The 27,016-nt window shown below is 37.4% G+C and overlaps 1 protein-coding gene across 6 annotated transcripts in view; it reads left to right on the top strand.

Annotated features, from left to right (window-relative positions):
- LOC117426678 (low-density lipoprotein receptor-related protein 1B-like) overlaps positions 1-27,016 on the top strand; it is a 361,324-nt gene that overhangs the window by 222,992 nt on the left and 111,316 nt on the right. For all 6 annotated transcript variants that reach the window (XM_059033835.1, XM_059033832.1, XM_059033834.1 and 3 more), the window contains exons 33-35: positions 15,478-15,618; positions 21,247-21,372; positions 22,004-22,135. In XM_059033835.1, the coding sequence (XP_058889818.1) occupies positions 15,478-15,618; positions 21,247-21,372; positions 22,004-22,135 (399 nt within the window). The remainder of the gene's footprint in view (positions 1-15,477; positions 15,619-21,246; positions 21,373-22,003; positions 22,136-27,016) is intronic.

Genomic DNA, 27,016 nt, shown 5'->3' with positions numbered 1-27,016 from the left:
TTTCTTAGTGTCTCCGTTATGCTTTGAATGGCTGGGAGTCGCTGTCAGTCATCTCAGTGTTCCATTAGTACTGTAGTTTTAATCTGTTCTGACAGATCTCGTCGACTGAAGCAGTGCTAGAATGCTCTCATTTGCCAGCTACAGCGCTTGTCATTCAAAGCGCCTACTTTGATATCAGCGGGTTAAGGTGTATGTAAGCTTTTGCTTTAGGTATACGGTGACAGTTACTAGTTTGATTTGAAGATGGCTCCGCAGCAGGACCAAGTGGGCCCGTCTGCCTTGCCTTCCAGTGACTCTGAGTCCGACTGTGCTGAAGCAGGAGAGAGGGAGCTCAGACTCTGAATAATAAGTGCAAGTTAGTTCTGTTGAACTATCTAACGTTTTGTTCTGTGCATATTATTTTTACTTGTAAATGTATAGCTCAGCTGTGACCAAACGTTATTTCAATTAGAATGTTGGTAACCATGGTTTTGTTGCATGTTGAATATGATAAAGGGGTTTTGCTAAATGAGACGTTTTTCAATGGCATAAAAAGTCTGTTTTTTTTTTTTTCAAAGCATAAAGGTCAATTTCACCCATTCTCTGCTTGAATTGAAAAGTAAAGATTGAAAAAAAACCCGGTAAATTCGATTTGGAAAAAAAATAAAAATCGAATAGTAGCAAGCCTATTTATAGTACATATTTTATTAGAATTTTTTTTAACTTATCGTCTTATAACAAACAGGCTCTGTTAGAAATGTCATAAATATTGGAGACTTTTACATTGTGAGCTCCTGTTTCCAATTTTAAAGTGCTACTTTTTTCACAGTGCCTAATTTGGTGATGCATTTGCTGAATTTGGTCTTGCAGCTTAATCAAAACCACGTTTTTAAAAAAAGTACTTTAACAGTACTTACATTTTTAAAGTGCACTGTTTTCAATTTTCCATATGCACTATACAGATTTTTTCAAAGTTACAATCCAGAAACTCATACGCAGGTCTTATGGCAAGACACAAATGCTAGAGTTTATTCATACAGAGTACAATGAGAAACCAGGTTAATAGCGATGTGATGTCTTGGAGCGTTGCATGGTGCTCACTTGGAATCTAACACAAAAGTTTATTCCATTAGAATGCTGGAATTTTATTTCGTATGGAATATGTATTATGTGTTCAAAAACGGGAAATACATATATACATACACATTAGCTTCTGACAAAATATACAAGGACACTGTTTAGTTCAGTTTGGTGTTTGCAGTTACTTTGTTTTTTCTTTTACTTATCAACTTTGAACATTTTAGCCATTATGACTTCCATAAAGGACATGTATGTTGTTTGTTGAACAAGTTAATCTCTTTTTTAATGTAGTTGATTCATTTGTAAAGTACAAAAGTTACTGATCAGTAACACACGGTACACAACAGTAGCAGTTATGCTTACTGCAGTGTATGTACTATAAATAAATAGTGAAGAGACAGAGAGAGAGAGAGAGACAGAGAGAGAGAGAGGAAAATAGTCAATATTTTTGACTTAAGGAAATTATACCAAGTTACTTCATACCTATTGGGTTTGCAGCATTATGTTTTTTTTTGTTTTATTCAACCTCATTTATGATTCATCCTAGAAATTGTGACATGAGGCCTGGGTGAATGTTACATTTTGCCCTTGAGCTATGCTATAAACTTGCAGAGTCTGTCAGACAGACAGCATATGGCTAAGCAGGAATGGCATACCTGCAGAGAAGACTTGATATTAGAAGATGATGAGTATTTTCCAGGGAGTTCACTGCAAAAAAATGAAGGGATTACATCACCTGTAAACCCTCAGTAAACAATATTATACTTGAAGTTTACGAACAATACATGGTTCGTAAACCATTCTGTAACCCAGAAGTTTGCGGAAGGTTTACACATATTTGTACACCATGTTTTGGAGCAAGTATTTATACTTCAGGTTTGCGAAAATATAAAACTATTTATTAAAACTACATAAAACTCAGTTTACAGTTTGTGTATGACTTGTATTCTTGGTCTAACTTCTTGCATGCTACATTTTTTGCAGGCATATGCAAAAGCAGGTACTTTCAGTTTAGACTGTTTTAACCAAATGTGCCCATTACAAGGTTAGTTTTAAAATGTTTGCATGTACAGTATTCTCTGCGAACTGTGTGCTTACCCATTTTGTACTAGGAACACAAGGAGGTTGAAATAGCACTATAACTTATGAAGAAAGCTTTATAACTCATACACATCTACAAGCTTTTTAGTTTAGAATTAGCACAAACAAGTGTAGTATATCAACTCTAAAAATTACATGAATGATAAGAGTACCAACACCTGCAAATTTAAATAAAATAGTCCTGCAAATGTTTTAAAACATATTTTTTAGTTGGCCAATGGGAAAGTTTTTGTTAGCTTTTGCTTTAATTAGAAATACATTTTAATAAACCTTATTATACTTGAAGACAAACAAAACCCAATTAAAGAATACAACTGTTTTTTTTTTATTTGTTAATAAAATCCCTTTCATTTCCACTTAATATCACTTTTAAAAACTCATTATGTCTACATCACAATCACAGATAAGAGAGTAACAGTTAAGACCTCATTATATGCATATAGATACAGCACTTTACTAATCTCAAATTAAAATGGAAGGAAAAGGATTGTAAACTATCAGGTGTAGCCTAAATAATTGCTCTGTTTGAGAAAAGAGAAACAAGGATTTAATATCTTGGAACTAGTATATTAATGGCAAAAGGCACATGTGGTAGTTTCAGGAGATTTTATCTCTACAAATCCAGAACTGCGCTGCTCGCCTGGTGTTCTCTCTGCCTCGCTTCTCCCGCTCACTCCACTGGCTCACGATCACCGCTCGCATCCAGTTCAAGACTCTTGTACACGCCTACAGATGCCTTGACCAGACTGCACCCAGCTACCTCCAGACCTTCATCTCTCCCTACACCCCCATTCGACCTCTCCGCTCCTCCTGCACTAGAAGACTGGCTCTACCTCCTCTATGCTCCCCTGCCTCCAGAGCCCGCTCCTTCTCCACCCTCCCTGACCATCTTCTGGCGCCTCCTCAAGACTTACCTCTTCAGACAGCACCTGTAGAACTCCTCTTTTCCCTCTGGACACTTATTACCCTTCCTTAAATGCGCTTCACTTGCTCTTATCTGCTCCCTATATATATATATATATATATATATATATATATATATATATATATATATATATAAAAAACACAGCTTGGAAAAATAACAACTTATGATTGGTTAAACAGCATCACATGATTGTGCATATATATAGCGTTTTGCACAGCTTGCATACTAATGAGCCGCTTCACACTGAATAAATCACTACGTACTACTACATTCTAAATTCCATAACAAACTGACATTTTATTTGTTGTTAGTTACAAAACCACAGCCAAAAATGAGTGACATTCTACCTATTTCCTTTAATATATTTGGGGATGAAACTCCACATAACTGGTACAACACCAACTTTCTGAGTGAAGACAGCAGTCCATCTGAAAAAAATAAATAAATAAAATAAGTTCACCAGCAAGAGTAGACACATAACAGTAGATGAGGAACAGCTAAATGAAATAGAAAAAAAGAAAAACTGAAAAAAACACACACACAAAAAAATACAGCATGGGCTGGTTAATGTACTTAAAGAAAAAAATATGGACATTCATTTTAAGGAAAGAAGTCCAAAAAATCTCAGCAACATTAAGGGAATTTTATGCTAGTGCAAGAAGTTGAACTCCAGTTTTCAGTATTCTGTCTCCAACTTTATAATGCTGAGCTGGACTAAATACATATTTTAACAGTAGAAGTTTTAACATCTCTGCTGACAGCGAGTTTAAAACCAGCAATAATGTATTCCTGTCAGTCAGGAAAACTCTTAGAAAAGCAGGTAAAGACAAGGCCAGACACCACCCCCCGAATTACCGGCTTGTCTGCAGGAAACTGAGGTACTGTCCCCTGCGGTCGGATTGGCGCATAAAGTCTGGTTCGATCGTCAACTTAATCTAGCACGACTTGGACGCGAGGGTGTCCGACAACTAACAAAAACATATTTTAAGATCCAAAAGGATGGAAACGTACTACAATATGTGTGCCTCTTATATAACGGGATAACAAACTCACTTCAAGATCCGGCTCCATCGCAGCTGCTCTGCTTACATCCTTAGTGTCATTTGAAACTCCGCCCATCATCACAGCTTGTGCTCAGTCCTCTAATTTCTGGTGAGATGGCACTTTCAATGCAGAAATTCACAATAAATGAACATGTGCAATTTATTTTTAATAAGTGAACAATGAATTAAATTACATTAAATTTGGGACTATATTACACTGCGGATGTGTACACAATAAAAGTTTCTGGTTTTGTCTTAATTTAATTGTGTTTTAATTATTTTAATTATTTTTCTTCCCACAAATGACAGTCAGCCGTGTTATAAGCAGTATAAACCACTTTGGGCCGTGTGGTTCCGATGATATATACCACTTCTGGGTATATATCATCGGAACTGCATGGCCCATCGTGGTTTATACCTTACATATATATATATATATATATATATATATACATATATATATATACATATATATTATTCACAAAGATTTTTATATATAAAAAACACAAATACATTTCAAGAATAATCAAAAGGTAACCAGCATTTGCAGGAAAACAATGTTCCCTAAAAGCATTGCTGCATGCAAATTTCAAGTCATACTAGCTAATGGCAGTTTCACAGACTGTGGTTAGTACTAATCTTGGACTATAATGTAGATTTTGGTAGGTTATATTAAAGCTGATCTGGGTCTGTGAAAACAGCTGAAATTGTTTTAAATACTCTTGTAAAGCTAAATACTGTTGTATAGCTAAATATTAGTTTGTATATAAATGTTTCTGTTCTAAACCGATGTATTTTAAAATATAATTAAAGCACCTATGTTACAAATGTTCAATAAGGGATTTTAATTATTATTATTATTATTATTTATTTCTTAGCAGACGCCCTTATCCAGGGCGACTTACAATTGTTACAAGATATCACATTATACATTGTTTCACATTATACAGATATTACATTATTTTTACATACAATTACCCATTTATACAGTTGGGTTTTTACTGGAGCAATCTCGGTAAAGTACCTTGCTCAAGGGTACAACAGCAGTGTCCCCCACTGGGGATTGAACCCACAACCCTCCGGTCAAGAGTCCAGAGCCCTAACCACTACTCCACACTCTTTAATATAGATTAAACAATGACATAAGTTTGATTAAACACCAATTTAAAATGTAAGTCTGTATTCAGTTGTCTTATTTACATATGCTAAACTCCACCGTATACTGTTTTGCTCATTACTGCAAGGATATGAAGTTATTTTAAACACACAGAAAAAGCTAAATCAAATGGTATTTTTAGTCATTAACCGTCTTTATATGCCACACTGCACATGAATCATTCACATACTGGTACTGTATGTAATAAAAACATGAACAATGGTCTATAGTGCATTGAAACATTTCTGCAAATCACGATACCCACATCATGTTTCAGTTTCCTTCTCCTAGCTTTCTTTAACCCGGAGTCCCAAATATCAGCCTCCTTGATCTTTCTTCTGACATTGCGCCAGTATGTTTGGCACTGCTGCAATACACATAATTCATTGTAAGCAGAGCTCTGCTCTGACAGGAAGAATAACAATGCCTTGTTTTATTATCAAATCAACTGAAATCTGATTTTAACTCAAATCGTTTACAGAAATGTATAGCAAGTTAAACAAGTTTACTCATACTTGCATAAAAATGGATATTTGATATCCAAATTTGATTCAACAAACACAAACTTATTTTATGCCTAGAGGTGTTTGGAGCTGCAGTTTAACTAAGGAAAGCTCATATAATTTCTCAGTTTCTTTTTAGGGTAATTTTGATAGGAAGGGGCAGTTTCACAGTATTTTATTAACTTCTTAATGAAGGAACATTAATATGAATGCATTTACATATTACCATGTTTCTGTTCAGCTGGTAGTCTGTTCCAAGTAAAACATTTATTACTTGAATAAAACAAAAATAGCAATAAATGAATAATGACAGTTACTCAGCAACATCTAAAAATAATACACCTTGTGAAGAGTTTTTGAGCTTGCTTTGTACTCTTGGGGGGGTTAAGGGTTAGAAATGAAGGACCAAAAATGTTGACATGGCAAGTATGTTTGTAAAATATAATCATGTAAAACAAAGATGCAAACCATTTACAAAACAAATCCAAATGACCATACCTGTACAGATGCTACACAAAATACAGGTAGGAACATTATTGTTATAAAAATGAAAAATCTCAGCTGTCATGACTTACTTGTGATCTCATCCAGCCTAGTTCAGTATTTCCACCCTTAACATACTCTTCTAGCTTCATTGTCAGTTCTACATTGACAGCATGAAATGGCCTATTGTAAAAAAGGAATATGGTTGTTAACAAAGTAATAAAGTAGTAAGAGATATTCCTCAACAGTTTATTAACATTTTATTAATAAATGTACTTACTCTAACTCAGCATTCCATTCAGACTCTGATCCATTTTCTTTTGTGTAGTACTTGTATCCCTTGTGAATTAGACTCTGTGGGAGAAAAATATAAAAAAAACACACACGCACACACTTTTCAGGACACAACTAAAATTACTTTTTGCAGCATAGATATGTTCTATTTATTTCTGGCAGTCGCAACAAATATAGTTTATGCATATCTCTTACATAACAGCCAGCTTGTTGGTTTATTGTAAAATCGCCTCAAGTTTATCTTGTTTTAATCAAATGATCAATTGTAAAAAAAAAAAATGAAATCCCCACCTGGTAGTTCCTCTCCTATTTCATATCCTTCCTTCAATGCACTCATGGACTGCTCTTAATGGCTCTTCATGTGTTTTCCTGAGATCAATAAAAATAGGTCAACCAATGTGCATTATGGGGTGCTCTGATTCATGCAGTTTGCATTTTAGACTACCGCTTCAGTATTTATTGGCTAACATGAAAACAATCTACAATTATAAGCCAATGCGTACTCACATAATATAGATCTTATATGTGTACATAAATAACATGAATGAACATGCATGTTGTACCTCTATTTTGGCAGTTATTGTTTTTTGGAAGTCAAACAAGCTAAATAAGCAGCTCTAGTAAAGTTTCTACTACATGAAATTCATTACTATTTTAATATGTGGTTTCATAACATAACAGCTTTTGAATTCCAAGCATTTTAAATGCAAAAGACAAACCGAATTTGGCATTTAGTAATAGAACATATTGGTTAGATACAAAGAAGGAATGTTATTCTACTTTGTGAACTTTTCAATTAAATTTCAGACTATAACGTAGGCTTACCTTGGAGAAAGGTTTTTCAACGGATCTAATCAAAACAGAAAAACATATTGTTATGGTCATGGCAACGTGTACACTAGCTCCCAAAGAGGTGGAGAAGCATTCCCTTACCTTGGTGGAGAAGTTGTACATAATATGTCCATTGCCTGAGGTGCTCTGAAAAACAAAAAGTAGAAACAATACAATTATGTTTTTGCTTTTTAAAAGTCCTTAAAAAAGCCCTTAATATATATATATATATATATATATATATATATATATATATATATATATATATATATATATATGATTCTACTGACCATTTTGCAGACCTTTTATGAAGATCTTGATATGCAAGAATTTATTTCAGAGGCATAGCAGAGCTATACTTTTATTTTTGGAAAATACATGGGAAATAACTTTTTTGGCATCTTGCATTACTCATGAAAAACAATCTATGCAAACAATAGGTAAACAATATTAAAATCACATTTTCAGGTTTAACTTCAGCCAAACACTTTTAACTTGCAAACTCGTATGTTAACAGCTCCACGTTTGCTTTGGTAGGATATTAAAAAAAAAAAGACAAACTGAATTTGAGCCGTTCATACATTCGATTGAGTTTAAATATCTTTCTATGAAGACAGCCATTCTGTTAGCTATCACCTCCGCTAAGCGGGTCAGTGAGCTACAGACACTGTCCGTGCACAGTTCCTGTATGCGTATTTGGGACAATGGCAATGGTATCCTTGCGCACAAACCCTGCTTTCCTTCCTTAGGTGATTACAGCTTTTCACTTGAATCAGTCAGTGGAACCAGAGACTTTCCATCCCCCTCCCTTTGCGGAGGAGTCGGATAGGCAATTGAATTCCCTCTGCCCGGTCCGGGCATTGAGAGGTTATGTGGATAGAACGAGAGCGCTGCGTCAGTCTCATCAGCTCTTTGTTTGTCATGGTGAAAGGACCCGAGGTCAAGCCCTCTCTAAGCAGCGACTGTCCCATTGGATTGTGGACACAGTTTCGACTGCGTATACTAATGCCAGCCTACCTCCACCTGGGAGGGTGGCCGCGTATTCTACCCGAGGTGTGGCTACATCATGGGCCCTCTTTAGAGGTGCCTCATTGACCGATATATGTAATGCGGCTAGCTGGACTACCCTGCATACATTTGCCAGGTTCTACCGACTTAATGTCTTAGATCCCTCTGTGCCTTCAATAGGCACTAGAGTCCTTGATGTTGCACGCTCACACCACCAATACTAGGTGACAGTAGCGAGATGTCCCTCATATGCTGTCCGCTCATTCTCCCTCACGACGGCTTTGGTATACTTTCCCAAAAGTATTATTTTGGTGGTCACCTTCGAATTGAAAGGGAACAATAGGTTACGGATGTAACCCCGGTTCCCTGAAAGAGAAGATGACCGCCAACCTTGCGAGGTCGCATCACTCGCATTCGCGGGTTCAGTGCAAAAGAGACTGAAGTCTCCGTGCAGTGACTATTTATTACCTCAGGAGGCGGGACCGAGGACGTCACACCACAGAGGGTCCTATCGGCAGCTTTGATATAAAATGCTCAGTAAATACCTGACAAGCAGGCATATCCCAAAAGTATTGTTTTGGCGGTCATCTTCTCTTTCAGGGAACCAGATTTACATCCGTAACCTGTCGTTATGTAGTATAACACTTATATTCTGTATCACATGAAATATATTTTTGTTATTTTATAATTAGCTGTCTGATAGAAGCTAAAATTTCACTAAGGACTTCTTGTAATTAATTTATACAAAGCCGATATTTAAATAAACAAGCAAGACATAGTGTTTAATTTTTGCACTATAACAATAGATTAACTATATTTAGGGCTTCTGTTTTTCAGGTTTTATTAATTGTATTTTTCGGTGCTTATTTTTAGCTATTTTTTAGTTTTATGTAAATCGTTTTTTTGGGGGCTTTCCTTTTTTATATACTGTTGAAATTAGTGTTTTCGGTTACTTTCCAAAATGCTTGAGCGTTCTTTTTTTCTGTCAAAATATGTATAATAGTAACTCGACAGTACTTGCACACTTAAGTTGCACCTTCTTTCCATTGCTGTCTTCCACAACAAAATCCTTATGGTCATGGGCACATTCTTCTGGGTTTTTGTGTGAAGGCATTTTTGTACATTTTGCCACAATTCTGTTTTAAATCCTCTGTATCTTAACTGTAATACAGCTTGAAATCCTGCTAACAAGCCTCCATCCTGATTGTAATCTCGTTTTAAATCTCGCAAGCGGAGTCTCCAATAAAAATGTAGGAATGTGCTGTCATTCAGTAGTTGGGGCGGGTTTAAAGTATTGAGAACGAATCAATGATAGATGCAAGTCAGGAAGGCAAGACATTGCCCAGCAGTACTGGGAAATGTATTTATTATTATTTTTGTAGTAGGTTTTATTTTTTAATGGGAATAGGGTAAAGTCAGCGTGAATTGATTAACCATTTCCACAGTTTTTCCGGTGTTTTCCGTTTTTTATTGGCTAGCCACCAATTTCTTTTTTTTGTATCAGAGGTGTTTTATCGGGTTTTATCGGTTAAAACCGAAAATCAGAAGCCCTAACTATATTGTAACCAATAATAAATATACTTGTTGTAAATCAGTTCAAAATGCAATGTTGATGTAATGTTGTTAATGTTAATAAATATAGAAATCATGCACAGTAAACCAAGACTATAATTGTGTTTTTTATAACTATACAATGACTAATAACTAAACTGTTAAAAATCATTATTCATTTTGAGTGTACCCTAATGCAGCCTTGCACAAAGCAGTGGAAGTTTACTTGCCCATAGGTAAAGGATGGCCGGTGAGGTGCGATGAGCAATGAAAAGTCATCCAGCAAACTTTTGAAAAAGCTAGTTATTTATTCTACTTTATTCTATTTTTCATGTAATAATATGTGAGTTTAGGTAACGGTAGTGTTTAGTTGCAGCAGTAAAATATAGGGTTGGTTAGGTTACCAGAACCACAACGCATTTGGTGCCTGTAGTGTCTTTCTACTGGTCAACCGAATAATAAATGTACTCACAGTTACCCAGGGCGAGTACAAATGTGCATGTCTGGCTTAATTATTATTTATTAGTAAATTAATTGTAAACATTCATGTGTTTGACATACAATAAACAGTTATGGGATAACACACTGTAAGCTTTATATGTAGGCTACATAAATGTTGCAGTTGTAAACTGATAATCAACATATTTGGGAAGGTAAACCATTATTAAGTACAAGTGTACTGTAGGTTTACAAATCAGTATAATTTTGCAAACCCTTGTTTTTGTGCAGTGTTTTTTTTTTTTCTTTTTTTAAATCATTGCTAGTTGGAAATTGTAAGGCTTGCTTTACTAAAGTTCATGGTAATTGTTGCTAAATATCGTATAGTAAAAGATTGGACAAGCTTCAGAAACAATAGGCCATTATAGGACATTTGTGTGATATTTTTTTAGATCAAGACACATTTGAGCAGTGTGCCCCACGCTAAGTACACAGTTGTCATCCTCAAGTACCTGCATAACCATTAATGAAACCTTATGGCCAATCGAAAGTAGGTGTTAAACCCAAGTAGAGATCTCAGAAGAATAATATGTGATGGAAATAAAGCAATTTAATGTTACATTAAATTTGACGTTTCCCACTGCACAGCGTTTCCACATGCTAATTACCCACTTAAATTGATAACTGTACAACTGCAGTGCATACTGAAGTTCATTTTCAGGAACAAGATTTTAATTAGTGGTTGAAACAGGCTCATTATCGGGGATGCATTCTATCCATTTAATAACATCAGCATGGCCTGCATATTTTTTAATGTTACTTCAAGACATGAACTTGCACTATTGGAGTTAGCAATTTAATGAGCTGTGACTTTAAAAGATAAAGGGACCGGAATTCCTATGATAATGATAACGTTAGGTTACTTACCGTAACCCTGGTTCCTGAAAGAGAAGACGACCACCAAAATATTTACTTATGGGATATGCCTCCTATTGGCAGGTATTCACTAAGCTCTTTATATCAGAGCTGTCGATAGGCCCCTTCCTGGGGTGACGTCCTCGATCCCGCCTACCAAGGGATTAAACAGTCATCCCACGGAAGCCACGTTCTCCTTTTACATTGAACCCATGAGGGTGACTGATGCGACCTTGCTGGTTGGTGGTCGTCTTCTCTTTCAGGGAACCAGGGTTACGGTAAGTAACCTAACGTTCCCTTTCAATTCGCAGATTACCACCAAAGCATTACTTAGGGGAAAGTATACCAGAGTCATTGCAAGGGAGAAGGAACGGCAGCATATGAGGGACTCATCAGAATCGCATAACCCAAGGTTAGCGGTATGAGCGTGCAACCTCAAGGACCCTCGTACCTAATGAAGGCAATCTATCAAATTGAGGCAATAGAACCTGGAGAAAGTATGCGGCATAGCCCAGCTAGCCGCAGTACAGATATCCGTCAGCGAGGCCCCTCTGAAGAGGGCCCAAGATATAGCCAACCCTCTGGTAGAATGCGCGGCTACACTCCCAGGTGGGGGCAAGCCGGCACTACCATACACAGTCGGAAAGCATACACCGGGGTGGGTACACAGGTTCGAGTGGCTGCGGTAGGCAATCAGGAGAGCAGTACAGGGAAGTGCACGGTGCTTATCTTCCAAAAAGGGATATGGCACACAATCTTCTTAACAATATCACCTTTTCATGTTCTAGTAAGCATTCAAATGTTCAATTTTAGAGAACATGCAATATGAATTTAAGTGTAATTTTGGAGGAAGAGGGAAATAGCAGTATTAAAGCCAGAAGGATTGTAATATCAATTTTTAAAACAGTCCATTGTGCCATAAGACATCTCTCATATCCACTTGTTTACATGTATGTGCATGGAACCAAGCATTGCTTAGGCTGTGAAAAAAAAAAAAAATGACATCCTCATATTCCTGGAAAAACATTTAGCGTACCCTTAAGTAAAGAATCAAATATCACAACATAGTTTAGGGTTTAATTGAGGATGCATTTCCAGGAATATTGAAACTTATTCATTATAGAAGTGGCAAATGCCTCCTTCCTTTGGATGGTTTAGTGCGGGGCTTCTCATAGTCCTGGGGACCACCTGTGTCTGCTGGTTTTCATTCCAACAGCTCTCAATTATTTAAATATACCCTTAATTAAACTGATAGTTTACTTAATTACACCTATTTACTTGTTTTCAGCTCTTAAATAGTTGCAGAATTCAAGTTATATTTTATTAGTAACTTGAACTCTGCAACTGTTTAAAAAGATCTAATTAAGCACATTATTGGTTCAGCTAAGGTTTTAGTTAAGTGATTGAGAGCTCAGTTGGAATGAAAACCAGCAGACACAGGGGGGTCCCCAGGACCAGGTTTGAGAACCCCTGGTTTAGCGGCAAATAATCACAAGTAAGATTCATTGGGGGAATGCATCATTTCTGAAAAGGGGATTCTTCAGTGTCACCCACCACTGTAACGCCATTTATTCAGGGTACACGTGGCCTGATGTAAAACTGGCATGGCATGTTCTGGTAGGTAAGGCTAGGTAATTTAAAAAAATAAAAATAAAAATAAGACATAGATATAAGTAATAGTGGTTCAACTGGAATGATTAACAGTCAGTGTACAGTGAGAGTGTGCTTGTCTTAAAAGAGCTACAGTGTGTAGCATCCCCTTATACATAAAATACTGCTTACTGACACATTGAGCCATTTGTACACTATTACAAAGTAGTGGTAGAGAAGGCAGAATCAATGCTGCGCTTGGCAGATTTAAAACCCTACTGACATCAATTATAAGCATGGAGTAGATCTTAGAATCCAAAGAAATACTGTTTGTGTTGAAAAGTGGGTCTTATTTCATGGTGCTGTTCATCTCTTTTTTCTTCTTTTTTCGTTTTAGTTGCAGCCTATATTAAAGAGGCTTGTGTTCAGTCCTGGTGTCTGCAAGGTGTCTTTTTTGTAAGGTCAATTGATTTTTTTTTTCCACAGCATCAATGTAAAATGGGCAGGTGATTTAATACAATTGCATGCTAGTAATAGCATTAGAGGCATAATGTGGTGCTTTCTTCACCTGTGTTGTTGGGAGTAATTAGAGAAGTTAATTTACCCCCCATAAACTGGAAAATATCCTCTCTCTATGACCAGGTATACATTTATTTTTAAATGGTGTTTTCATTAGTATATTGTAATGCAGCAGGGGACTCTTGCTGTGTGACAGTATGATTTAAATATCTCTTCACATTCACGTGCACACTTCATCATGTTAGAAATATGAGTAATTCAGACATGTACATATAAAAAAGAGTTCAAAAATATAATTCACTAGGACAGCTATTATACATTGGTAATTGGGTTGCTTTTTTCTATATCAAATGATTTCTAGGGGGAATTGTACAGGCGGTATTAATTATTTTATTTTTTCTTCACATTGTAAGCTCTTGAAATAATACATCATCATGATAAATGAAACTGTATGTTCTTTAAATCTCAAAATGAAAGCACATTCTTCATTTGCAGTTAATATTAATATGTAATCAACCTCTGAACCCCAAAATGTCTTGTATAGGAAATAAAGTCCACAGATCTTAAATAAATAATTTATTTCTTAGCTTTCTGTTCCCTGGCACCTCTAGATATATTTATTATTGAAAATACCATTATTTTTCTTTTAAGTATTATAGAAATAGGATTCTGGAAGGGTTTGCTGGTTCAATTGATTAAAAATCTACTTGAGAGGTACATATAATTATAATTAAGTTTGCTGTCTACTCTGCCCTGTGCTGCCACAGGCTGAAACTAAAATTGACACTGCTAGGCCATCTGTCAGATGCTGCAGCTGAATTACTCACAACCTTACCTGAGCTGTAACCTATCCATGGGTCTGCAAAAAACTCATCCCCTACTAGTTTGAAACTGATGTGCTCTGCTGCCTCTCTGCCCATATAGATACGGTAGTGGCTCACACCACCAGGATCACAGTTCCTTGAATGCTGCACATGAATGAAATCCCTACCTTTGACAGATCTATTTCAGTTCCCTAAGGGTGCAGACATCTCGAGACCTTGTCAAAACATCCACTCTGTTATTAGGCCCAGTTCCCCTGCCCCTGCAATAATATATGAATATCCTACTCATGTTTTTTGTTCTTGTAGTGCTACTGAATATGTACATTGATCTGTATACATTAAATATCTAGTGTATCAGTTGATCCACTTAATATGCAAATAGGGAACTGTTTACAATGCTGTGTTTCTTGTTAGTGATGTGGTTATGCGACGCTAAGATTCCTTCATTCCTTGCAGACTGGATATTACAAAATATATCTTTAGCAAGTAGAAAGGAAGCAGGTGTATTTTGAATAGTAGGGTAGGGGCCTTTAAGAGCAGTCTCAATCCTAGAAATTGTTCTAAAATGATACATGGAAACCTTGATAACAACACACTATGAGCATCAAAAGAAAGCCCAGGATCAAAACTGACATCAATATTCCCAGTGGTTTCGCCATCAAACATATGCCAAGAGTGATGGTTCCATCATGTTTTAGTTATGTTTTATTGTGTTGTATTGGGTTGCACTGGGTTACATCACTAGGGAGTGTTTGTTAGTGATTAATAACAGGCCAAGCTGGCAGCCTGACCTCACTCTACAAGTGGAAGCAATAGGGCAGGATTAGGGGGTAAGGAGTTTGGAGTTTCTTGAAGAAGTCAAACCTGTGTTGAATTTAGAAGTGAACCCATGTGAAACGTGACTTGTTTCTCCCTGTGTTCTGTTTAAACTGTATTATGAATGATTAATTAACTAATTATCATGAATACTGAATTAATCCTGTATGTATGTACTTTATTTAATCTATAATGTTCCACTAGGTAGTTGTTCTCCCAATCAAATGGGGAAAAAGAAAACTGACAACCTTCTTTGAAGGCAGTCAAGCAATTGAATGAAGTTGATAGTATTGACTTAATAACAAAATAAAGCAATTGTATATTTATACATGTGTATTGAAATTAAATGTTTTATTATAATGAACATGACTAATGACATTTATTTTTACTAGACACCTAAATGTGTTATTTTCTTTTTCAGGTGACAAACTTTGGTGGGCAGATGAAAATTCAGCTCAGTTTGGCACTGTAAACAAGAAAGATGGGAGAAACCCAGTCGTATTGAGGAATAAAACTGCAGGGGTGGTCCACATTAAAGTTTATGACAAAGATGGACAAAAAGGTAACATTAAGCGTCTTCAGTCAGTTATATTCGTGGGTAATATTTGCACATTGTTACTACTGTGTATGTGTGTGTGTGTGTGTATATATATACAATACTTTGCAAAAGTTTTAGGCAGGTGTGAAAAAATGCTGTAAAGTAAGAATGCTTTCAAAAATAGACATGTTAATAGTTTATATTTATCAATTAACAAAATGCAAAGTGAGTGAACAGAAGAAAAATCTACATCAAATCAATATTTGGTGTGACCACCCTTTGCCTTCAAAACAACATCAATTCTTCTAGGTACACTTGCACACAGTTTTTGAAGGAACTCAGCAGGTAGGTTGGCCCAAACATCTTGGAGAACTAACCACAGTTCTTCTGTGGATTTAGGCAGCCTCAGTTGCTTCTCTCTCTTCATGTAATCCCAGACAGACTCGATGATGTTGAGATCAGGGTTCTGTGGGGGCCATACCATCACTTCCAGGACTCCTTGTTCTTCTTTACGCTGAAGATAGTTCTTAATGACTTTTGCTGTATGTTTGGGGTCGTTGTCATGCTGCAGAATAGATTTGGGGCCAATCAGATGCCTCCCTGATGGTATTGCATGATAGATAAGTATCTGCCTGTACTTCTCAGCATTGAGGAGACCATTAATTCTGACCAAATCCCCAACTCCATTTGCAGAAATGCAGCCCCAAACTTTTAAGGAACCTCCACCATGCTTCACTGTTGCCTGCAGACACTCATTCGTGTACCACTCTCCAGCCCTTCGGCAAACAAACTGTCTTCTGCTACAGCCAAATATTTCAAATTTTGACTCATCAGTCCAGAGCACCTGCTGCCATTTTTCTGCACCCCAGTTCCTGTGTTTTCGTGCATAGGTGAGTCTCTTGGCCTTGTTTCCACGTCGGAGGTATGGCTTTTTGGCCACTTCTGACCAGACTTCTCGGGACAGTAGATGGGTGTACCAGGGTCCCACTGTTTTCTGCCAATTCTGAGCTGATGGCACTGCTGGACATCTTCCGATTGCAAAGGGAAGTAAGCATGATGTGTCTTTCATCTGCTGCAGTAAGTTTCCTTGGCCGACCACTGCGTCTACGGTCCTCAACGTTGCCCGTTTCTTTGTGCTTCTTCAAAAGAGCTTGGACAGCACATCTGGAAACCCCTGTCTGCCTTGAAATTTCTGCCTGGGAGAGACCTTGCTGATGCAGTATAACTACCTTGTGTCTTGTTGCTGTGCTCAGTCTTGCCATGGTGTATGACTTTTGACAGTAAACTGTCTTCAGCAACCTCACCTTGTTAGCTGAGTTTGGCTGTGCCTCACCCAGTTTTATTCCTCCTACACAGCTGTTTCTGTTTCAGTTAATGATTGTGTTTCAACCTACATATTGAATTGATGATCATTAGCACCTGTTTGCTATAATTGTTTAATCATACACCTGATTATATGCCTACAAAATCCCTGACTTTGTGCAAGTGTACCTAGAAGAATTGCTGCTGTTTTGAAGGCAAAGGGTGGTCACACCAAATATGGATTTGATTTAGATTTTTCTTCTGTTCACTCACTTTGCATTTAGTTAATTGATAAATATAATCTATTAACATGTCTATTTTTGAAAGCATTCTTACTTTACAGCATTTTTTCACACCTGACTAAAACTTTTGCACAGTACTGTATATATATATATATATATATCTAGGAGGCTGTGTGGTCCAGTGGTTAAAGAAAAGGGCTTGTAACCAGGAGGTCCCTGGTTCAAATCCCACCTCAGCCACTGACTCATTGTGTGACCCTGAGCAAGTCACTTAACCTCCTTGTGCTCTGTCTTTCGGGTGAGACGTAGTTGTAAATGACTCTGCAGCTGATGCATAGTTCACACACCCTAGTCTCTGTAAGTCGGCTTGGATAAAGGCACCTGCTAAATAAACTAATAATAATAATAATAATAATAATAATAATAATAATAATATACCAAATAAAATAAAATATCCCAAAAAGGTATTGTTTTCTCCAGCCTGAATAGCTTAGTTGATAGGGTAATTGACTATTGATGTGCTCTGTATCTAGTGGATTGTAAATCTAAATGATTATTGAACTCAAGGATTATTTGCATATTACACTATGTAACACAATTTTTGTTCCTGGGTAGTAAGTGTTATTTCCTAATTGCTTATGCCTCAAAAGTATAGAAAATGGCTATTATTCCCCACAAACTTTGCTTTTGTGACCAGGACAGTGATATTTTGAAATTTACCTATTTCCAATGAGAAAACGGGTGAATTTGTGTCTTTTCGTTCACATAAAGTCAGAAAAAAACAACATAGGAATCCAAATTAACATGCATTTATACTAAAGTAATACAAAAATGACTACAAAAGATTTAGTAGTGAGTAGTTTTTCGAGATTTACGATTATACTGTAAATCACTTTCACGAATCAGCCCCCAAATGTAGTCTCCCATCATGTTCTCGTTATACTGTCCTTGGTAGCGGCGTTCAAAGTCCAGTATATCCTGGTGGAAGCGCTCGCCTTGCTCCTCCGAGTACGCTTCCATGTTCTCCTTGAATTTATCAAGATGAGCATCAAGGATATGGACTTTGAGGGACATCCTACAGCCCATTGTGCCGTAGTTCTTCACCAGAGTCTCAACCAGCTCCACATAGTTTTCGGCCTTGTGATTGCCCAGGAAGCCCCGAACCACTGCGACAAAGCTGTTCCAAGCCGCTTTCTCCTTACTAGTGAGCTTCTTGGGGAATTCATTGCACTCCAGGATCTTCTTTATCTGTGGTCCGACGAATACACCGGCTTTGACCTTTGCCTCAGACAGCTTAGGGAAGAAGACTTGAAGGTACTTGAAGGCTGCCGACTCCTTATCTAGAGCTCTGACAAATTGTTTCATAAGGCCCAATTTGATGTGCAGTGGTGGCATCAGCACCTTCCAGTGGCTCCCACTTGACGTTGTTCCTCCCCACAGAGAACTCGGTCCGCTGTGGCCAGTCCCGCCTGTGGTAGTGCGCCTTGGTGTCCCTGCTGTCCCAAAGGCAAAGATAGCAGGGAAACTTGGTAAAACCGCCTTGGAGACCCATCAGGAATGCCACCATTTTGAAGTCTCCTATGACCTTGATGCCATCTCAGAAAAATGCAGATATGTATCCACTTAGGCAGCTGGAACTAAACTGAACTGGTGGGCTTAAGGCCCCTGTATTTATACTACTATTTATATTACTGGAAAGTTCTAGAAGTTACTCCAAGTTTACTCAGCACTGAATCTATCTGGAATGTTCTGGAAAATAGGTAAATTTCAAAATATCACTGTCCTGGTCACAAAAGCAAAGTTTGTGAGGAATAATAGCCATTTTCTATACTTTTGAGGCATAAGCAATTAGGAAATAACACTTACTACCCAGTGGTAAGTGGTAAGTCCAAAAAAAAAAAATTGTTACACTGTGTTATTATTTTTATTATTTCTTTCCAAAATTAGATATAAGGCTGAACATCTTTTAATCCATGCAGTATGGTTCAGAATGTTTGGCCCTCAGTAGTGAAATATTGGAAGAATCATCTATATTAATGACAGGTCCATTAACAGTTTTGCTGCAGATACCTAAGTGTTCCATTAGTATAAAAAATGGCAATTAAGAAGTCTTTAAGGTAAATCGTTTTACTACCACTCCAAACTTCCTTAGACCAATTAGCCACTTCATTTATCTCTCTGACACCAACCACAGGGGAGCTGAGAGATGTCTCATTAGTCTACTTCAAATTAGCCCATGGAGGGGCATCTGACTAGGCATCTGAGGGCCAAAAGGAACACAAAAGTTTGAGTGCCTGCTTTTTTAACATGCATAATATCGTCTCACTTGCTAAGACGTGTATGTAAAATCTTGAACAAACCATTCAACTAAATTTTAGGATATTGGAGTTCAGTTTTTATATCTCTCCTGAAGATATACCAAATGTTGTCTTTTTTTTTTTTTGAGTATAGTTCAGTGTAATTATTTCCTGCACTCCGATTGGATGAAAATTAGTAAATAAATACATTAATTAATACATAGTCAACATATATCATACATTTAAAGTTCAAACCAGGCCTGCAGCTGACACCAGTAATGACCTCATTGTACTCTTGATGTCGACACCCGCTGGCCTCTCAGCTTATCCTCACTTTTAGTAAAACAACATTTAATTCAGGATTTATTAGTGCTGCAATATGATCTATTGGTGTCTGTGTATTATTCCACACTGTAAAACCAAGCCTTGTTGGCTTTCCAATGTATATACTTTCCTTATCAGCTGCAGGTACTCAAAGCTATAGGTTCGAGTTCGAGTCCAGGCTATTCCTTTGCCGATCGAGGACGGGAGCTTCCAAGGGGCGGCGCTCAACTGGCCGAGCGTCGCCTGGGGGGAGGGGGGTGGGGGGTTTAGGTCGGCCAGGGGGTCCTTGGCTCACCATGCACCTGCGACCCCTGTAGTCTGGCTGGGCGCCTGCGGGCTTGCCTAAGCTGCCCGAGAGCTGCGTTGTCCTCTGTCGCTGTATGGTGAGTCTGCAGTGGTGGCTGCACGGTCAGTCCGCAGTGTGAAAAAAAGCGGTTGGCTGACGGCACACGCTTCGGAGGACAGCGTGTGTTCGTCTTCGCCCTCCCCAGTCAGCGCAGGGGTGGTAATAATAATTGGCCATTCCAAATGGGGGGAAAATAATAACAAAATAATTGGCAACGACTAAATTTTTTTTTTTTAAAAAAAGGATTTTCTATTTAGTTTCTCTTTGTCTTTATTTGGCATCCCAAAGGTGCCTCAAGCTTTAGTAGTTTTAATGCACCTTTTATAATTTACTGGACTTTATGAATATAATTATAATTTAATTAAAAGGACTATTCAACAGCTTTTACAAAATAATTAATCTGTGTGTACCTGGGACGGATTGCAGAAGTGAATTATTTTGCATGTATTTTCATTGTACTTTATTCTAGGCTGGAGAATAGGTAACACTTTACATGAACTGTCTGTAATTGATTGTGTATATACATATTAGTTACAGTAAATACCGTACATGTGTAGTTACACATAATTACAATGTCATTATGCATAGTAGCAATGTACTTAACATGTACATTGTTTGCATGATATATGTAAGTACACAGTTGTATCAGACAAGGGTTAGGGATAGGGTATGGGAATGCACAGTAATTAGAGACACTTGATGTAAAGTTTGGTCAGAGAATGAATACCAGAATTGTTTCCAGTCAAAAATGTTTTATTGTGAATCATTCTACTCAAACAAGTAATAAGAAAATAACACTTGATCACAAATTACAGTGTAAAACTCTTGCATTCAATGATTGAGTTCCAGTCCCCATCAATAAACATGTAAAAATAAAGCATTAGTAGTGTGCTTAGAAGCTTTTTATTCGTTTTATGATGCAATTCTGAAAAATGTGCAGGCAGTATTTATAGCGTAGATTATTAATAACAAAAAAGACACAATAATTATATAAACCTAATTTATTTTGTTAGTTCTATTTTCTTAAGCACCTGACGAAAAAGTAGGGGCTTAAGGGGAATACAGTGTACTTGTTGTGATGTTCCCTGTTATTTAAGTTATTTTTTTGTTAATATGAGCACATCCTTTTTTCTATCTTCAGGAAGAAATCCTTGCCAGCTGAACAATGGCGGCTGCTCTCAACTCTGCTTGCCTACATCTGAGAACACCAGAACCTGCTCATGTACGGTGGGATATGACTTGCGAAATGACCGCACTTCTTGTGAAGGTAGAGAAACGACTTGAAGCTGAAATTTGAAATGTGATAATCAAAATTTATTTATTTTTATTTTTTTTTAAAGATTTAGTCGTCGCCAATTATTTTTACCCCGGTTTTCACCCCAATTTAGCATGCCCAATTATTATCTGTATCCCCGGCTCACCGCTCGCAACCCCCCCGCCGACTCAGGAAACGGAGGCTGAAACACACGTCCTCCGAAACGTGCTCCTTACAAGCCGTCATTTTTCGCACTGCAGATCCACAGCAATGCTACCAGACCTATAGTGCCGGAGGACAACACAGATCTGGCGGCTCCGCTGCAGAGCCACAGGCGCCCTATCGGCCACAGGGGTCGCTGATGCGCGGTGAGCCGTGGATTCCCCTGCCGACCTAAGCCCTCCCTACCCGGGCAGCGCTCAGCCAATTGTGCGCCGCCCCCTAGGAACTCTCGGTCACGGTCAGCTGTGACATAGCCTGGATTCGAACCAGCGATCTCCAGGCTATAGGGCACATCCTGCGAGGAGCGCCTTTACTGGGTGCGCCACTCGGGAGCCCAATCAAAATTGAGTTTATGTTTAATATCATGAGTTGTTATATGCATTTAAAGTATACACAGGTTTTCTGTTTGTTTTGTAACAAGGTATTGGATCCTTCCTTATGTACTCTATTCATGAAGGAATCAGAGGGATCTCTTTGGACCCCAGCGACAGTACAGAAACTCTGATGCCAATAACAGGAACATTATTTGCAGTAGGAGTGGATTTTCATGCAGGTAGCTTAAGTAACATTTTAAAGTGTTTGTTTATGGGTGGTCAACATGTTTTTTTTTATGATTGTCATAACAGCCTTTTCTGAAAAAACATCTCCTTGGCAGGTCCTTTTCTCTGTTGTAGACGGAGAGACATAGTTTTCTCGACCCATGATTTAACAGATTTCAGCAAGCTAAGCTCTCAAATTAAGTGCATGAATATAACCAGGGTTGTGCTGACCAGAAAAGCATTCTTAAAAAACACTTTTTTTTTTTTTTCTTCAAAGGATTTATTTAAAACTAATGGGACTATTGATTGTCTGTGTCATAGTGGAATACTTTTACACGTCAGACACTTCAATGGCCCTTGGGACCCTTAATACGGTATATGGAAAGTATACAATGTTTCCGTGCTATTGGTGCTCTTTCAAAGTGCTGACACCTCTGTTATTTATACAGTATTCTTGGTTGGGAAATGTATGTTTCTGACACTGCTTGTTTTCTCTGTAACTGCCCATACAATTCAATTTGTATATACATAGACAATATGCTCTGCAACAATTAACATATCACAAGTATGCATTATATTACTGTAGAGGCTTTTCAAATAGATACACCTATTGGTCTGCTCACTAGCTTGGTTATTTCTGCCTTATTCCATTATGTTCTTCATGAGCCATATGCTTAAAAATGTTATTAGCAGGGAAAAGGTATTTCACATACATAGTATATCCTTGTACACATATTTGACTGTCAGAAAAACATTCACAGAACTGCATTACATTTGGTTCCTGAATTCACATTAATTGCTGATAACTGAGGACTGTCATGAAAATGACCTTGATGAATCATCTCTGTAGTTCATATGCTGTAAACTTGCCTTTTCGGAAGTTCAGTGGAGAATTGACAGAGTGGATCCCACACAGTATTATGTGAACAGTTTATTTATCCACCAAATATCCATTTCCAGGCACTCTTGGAAATCAGGGTTACCTGTTTTATTGAGTCAGTCAGGTGTTCCTCTAATGACAGACATGATTGGTAATGCCTGCTAATCAGGGTTCTCTTGCTTAATTAACCACATGAGCCTCAGTGAATTTTTGGGGGGAAAAAAAATTCTTCAACCTTGTTTTCAGTCAAATGATGTGGCAAATTCAACGTCTGGTACCTGTCTTTGCTTTAATGACTAGGGATGATGTGCGAATCTAATGAACCAGAAGGACTGTTTTTTTTTCTATTTGGTCAGAGTTGTGTATCGTCTGATGAATATAATACTTGCATGTATCTACTATCAGCCATCACTGTCAGTCTTTTATATTTTGTTGTACACCACTGATGTTGCCAACATCTGGCAAGCAATAAATAGGTTCTTTGTCCCCCGTTATGCTTGTTAGAGAACTCAAGATTTCCAAGACACAAACACATTGATGCAGTGTTACCATACATATTCTACACAGACAGCTGATCAGCAGATTCCTTTGGACATATATTCTGAATCAACTGAAACCTCTAAAAGAAAAGCTGATAACATGTCGCTGTTAAACACACAGCTTCATTGTTTTTGTTGTGTCGTCATTTTTTTTTTTTTTATCATCACTGTTGACTAATGCTGATTTAAAACATTAAACAAATCTGTTATCCCTTTTTAAAATTCACTCACATGCTATGTCCTCAACCAAGATGATGCAAACTAAAATATGAATGAACTTTAAAGCTATACAGTCTGTATGGGTGTATGAATTGAAAAGACTTAATGGCAATGATGTCCATTACAAGCAATGTACAAATAAACCTTTTGTTTTGTTTCCATATTAAAACAAGAGGAGCAGTATTCCTAATCTGTAATACAGATGCATAATGCATATGTACTTAAACTATGATCCTCTTGACTTCACTTTCATTTAACACTTCTGATCTCTTCTGCTTCAGTTACTACCAATATGGGAAAACTGACTCCATAACTAATGTACTTTTAAACATGTAAATGATACAAGATGGTTTCAAAGCAGGGGAAAGAAATAGAAGCAACTTTATATGATAATTTTCCTTTACTATTTCATATCTTATATTTTTCTTGTGTAATTAGTTTTTCTTATTTTCCCCCTTTTTCTTCTTACAGTGGTAGAGATACACAGCTACACAGCCTGTGATCAATTCAGAAACAGTGGCATTCACTTACATTGCTTGAGTGAGGAGGTCTGATTTAATTGCAGTAACTATATAAATGGCTATCAGCAGTTCGCATAATGAAGCTTTTTTTATTTTGGCAAGGAGGGCGTGCCACTTACCATACAACATACCTGTGTGCACAATATAGTATGGCTTGTTTAAAATAAAACACCAACACATGGAGAAATCTGGAGAGGAATTAAGAAAAAAGAGCAAACAGAATAGACGTGTGATGGAAAAAGACAATGGCGGTGTTTACATGCAAGTTTTAATCGCGCTACTATAGTGCATTCATGACGTGTCACGCGCAAGTGACGCATGATTGTGCTCGTTCCAAAAGTGCACGGCAAAAAAAGTGTGTGACTTAAGTGTCATTACACTTTGGTAAAGCACGGTAAAGTGCGCGCTAATTGGCCTAATTAGTCCCACAGCAACAAACTCCACAGTCGTGCAAAATACTTAACGATAGACTTTCATGAAATAACACGATACCTCCTCCACTTCCCTTATGTAAAAGAACGCTCTTCTCTGGGATACGGTCTCTCTGTCCTTCTCTGTAGCATAAGTAAGATTTTCCTTATCCCAGTCTTACTAATACCAATCAGTTAAATATCCATCCATCCATTATTATCAATCTGCTTCTCCAGATGAGGGTCGCGGCTAAATTATATATAAATTGCATATAGAGATGTTGATTTATACTGTTATTTATTCATTTCAGTGTATTATGAACGATGCATGAGAACTACTAGATCGTTATGGCCAGCATTATTATCATAATAATAATACTACGAATAATGTAGCTTTTTTCCCGTAAGATGTTTCAAGCTTCCACCCCTTCTTAAAGCACGCAACATCAGGTTGACCAATTGTGAATTGTTTCACAATTGGTCAACCTGGAATCCTAAGAATAATTTCTGGAAAATAATAACATACCGCACATACGCACACTTAGCCTCAGCCACGCGTAAAATGGCTTTATCTCCCCAACCACAGTAGCTAGAGTGTCCAAACCAACTTTAATGTGAAGAAGTCCAATTGTGAATTGTTTCACAGGCTCTCCTTTACAAGTGAATCAAACAAATAAATTGTGAAAAACAATAACATACCGCATATACGCACACAGCCTACCTGACACTCGTAAAATGGCTTTATGTCCTCAACCACAGCAGCTACAGCGCTCAAACCAACTTTAATTTAAATGATGCCAAATGTGAATTGTTTCACAGTCTGTGTTTTACCTGTGAAGCCTAAGAATAATTTGTGAATACAATAACATATCGCATGGTTGATGAGAGTAACGCTATTTGTGGTCCCCACTGGACAAAAAGAAACATTAATTTTTCAGAGAATTAGCTGTGCTGAAGGATAGCCTATATATTTGGTAAAAGTAAAACATAAATAAATAAATAAATACGTTAATAAATATTGAAATAAATGAATACATAAACCAATGCACTGACATTTCTTTCTTTCTTTATCTTGATATTTATTTATTTATTTTTCGCTATCAGATATAAACACTGCCATTTAATACTGTATAAAACGAAAATAAATACTCAACAGTTCTTGTTCAATTGTATATTAGTGAAGATGTTTGTACATAAAGGTTGTCATACTTTCAGATATTTTTACTTTCAAATTTAAAAAAAAAAAAATATATATATATATATATATATATATATATATATATATATATAGTAATGACCCAGACAATTGCTTTGTTGCAGGACTTGTTGTCTGTTCAGTTTGTCTCATCTGTCTTTTATGTTATATGTATTGTAAGGGGAACAGGTCATGCCCAGAGTTGCCAAGTCCTCTTATAATAAGCAGGATTGGGCTTGTTTTTTTGAGAGTTGCGGGTTGTAATTTGCATAAACACCCACTCTAACAAGGTTTGCGCTTGTTTTGGGCTTGTTATGCAGAACAAAGTTGCTATTTTTCTGTCAGAAATCTGGCAACCCTGGTCATGCCGTTACTTAGCATGGGAAGGGGGAGTGAGTGAATGTGTGTTTGTGTGTTGCTGTGTTTAGGGGCTTGCAGACCACGGATGTGACTGGTTGATGAGCTGGACAGCGGCTGGAAACGACGGGAGGTTATATAAAGGGGTGCATGAGCCTGGGGACGGGAGACAGTCCAGTGCTGAAGTTGAATGAGAAACTGTGGGTGCGACTGAGCGAACGTATGAGTGGAGAGAATATGCAGTGAAAGTGCCAAAACTAAAATGTAGGGTTATTATTTGGGTGCCATGAATTCTGGCCCTTGACAGGAATTCTCTGTAGTTTCAAATAAAACCAACATTTTGAGAATTCAACACCGTCTCCCTGAGTACTGCTTCCTAAGCAATACACATTGGAAATGTGAAAAAAATGGCAAGTTATCAAAAGTGCCCAGCCATTTAAAGTGGAGCTATCAAAAACACAACTGGGGCAACCTTGCCCAGCACAAAGCACATAGGCACAACTGTAAAAGCAGTGGGTTGCCCCAGTTGTTTCTTCTAACTTGGCTTGTGTTTTTGATACAAGTTAGAAGAAACAATTGTATTATGCTGGGCAAGGTTACCCCAATGGTTTCTTGAAACTTGGCTTGTATTTTTGATATCTCCACTTTAAATGGCTGGGCACTTTTGATACCTTGGTGTTTTTCATATTTCCAATGTGTTTGTTTCAGATTAAACAGGGCTTGCACACCCTTGACATAATTAATCAGCAGTACTCTCCTCTAAGGTGACAAGGA

This window comes from Acipenser ruthenus, chromosome 11, assembly GCF_902713425.1.
Source record: "Acipenser ruthenus chromosome 11, fAciRut3.2 maternal haplotype, whole genome shotgun sequence".
Classification (NCBI taxonomy): Eukaryota; Metazoa; Chordata; class Actinopteri; order Acipenseriformes; family Acipenseridae; genus Acipenser; species Acipenser ruthenus.
This window is presented reverse-complemented; position numbering and strand designations above follow the sequence as displayed.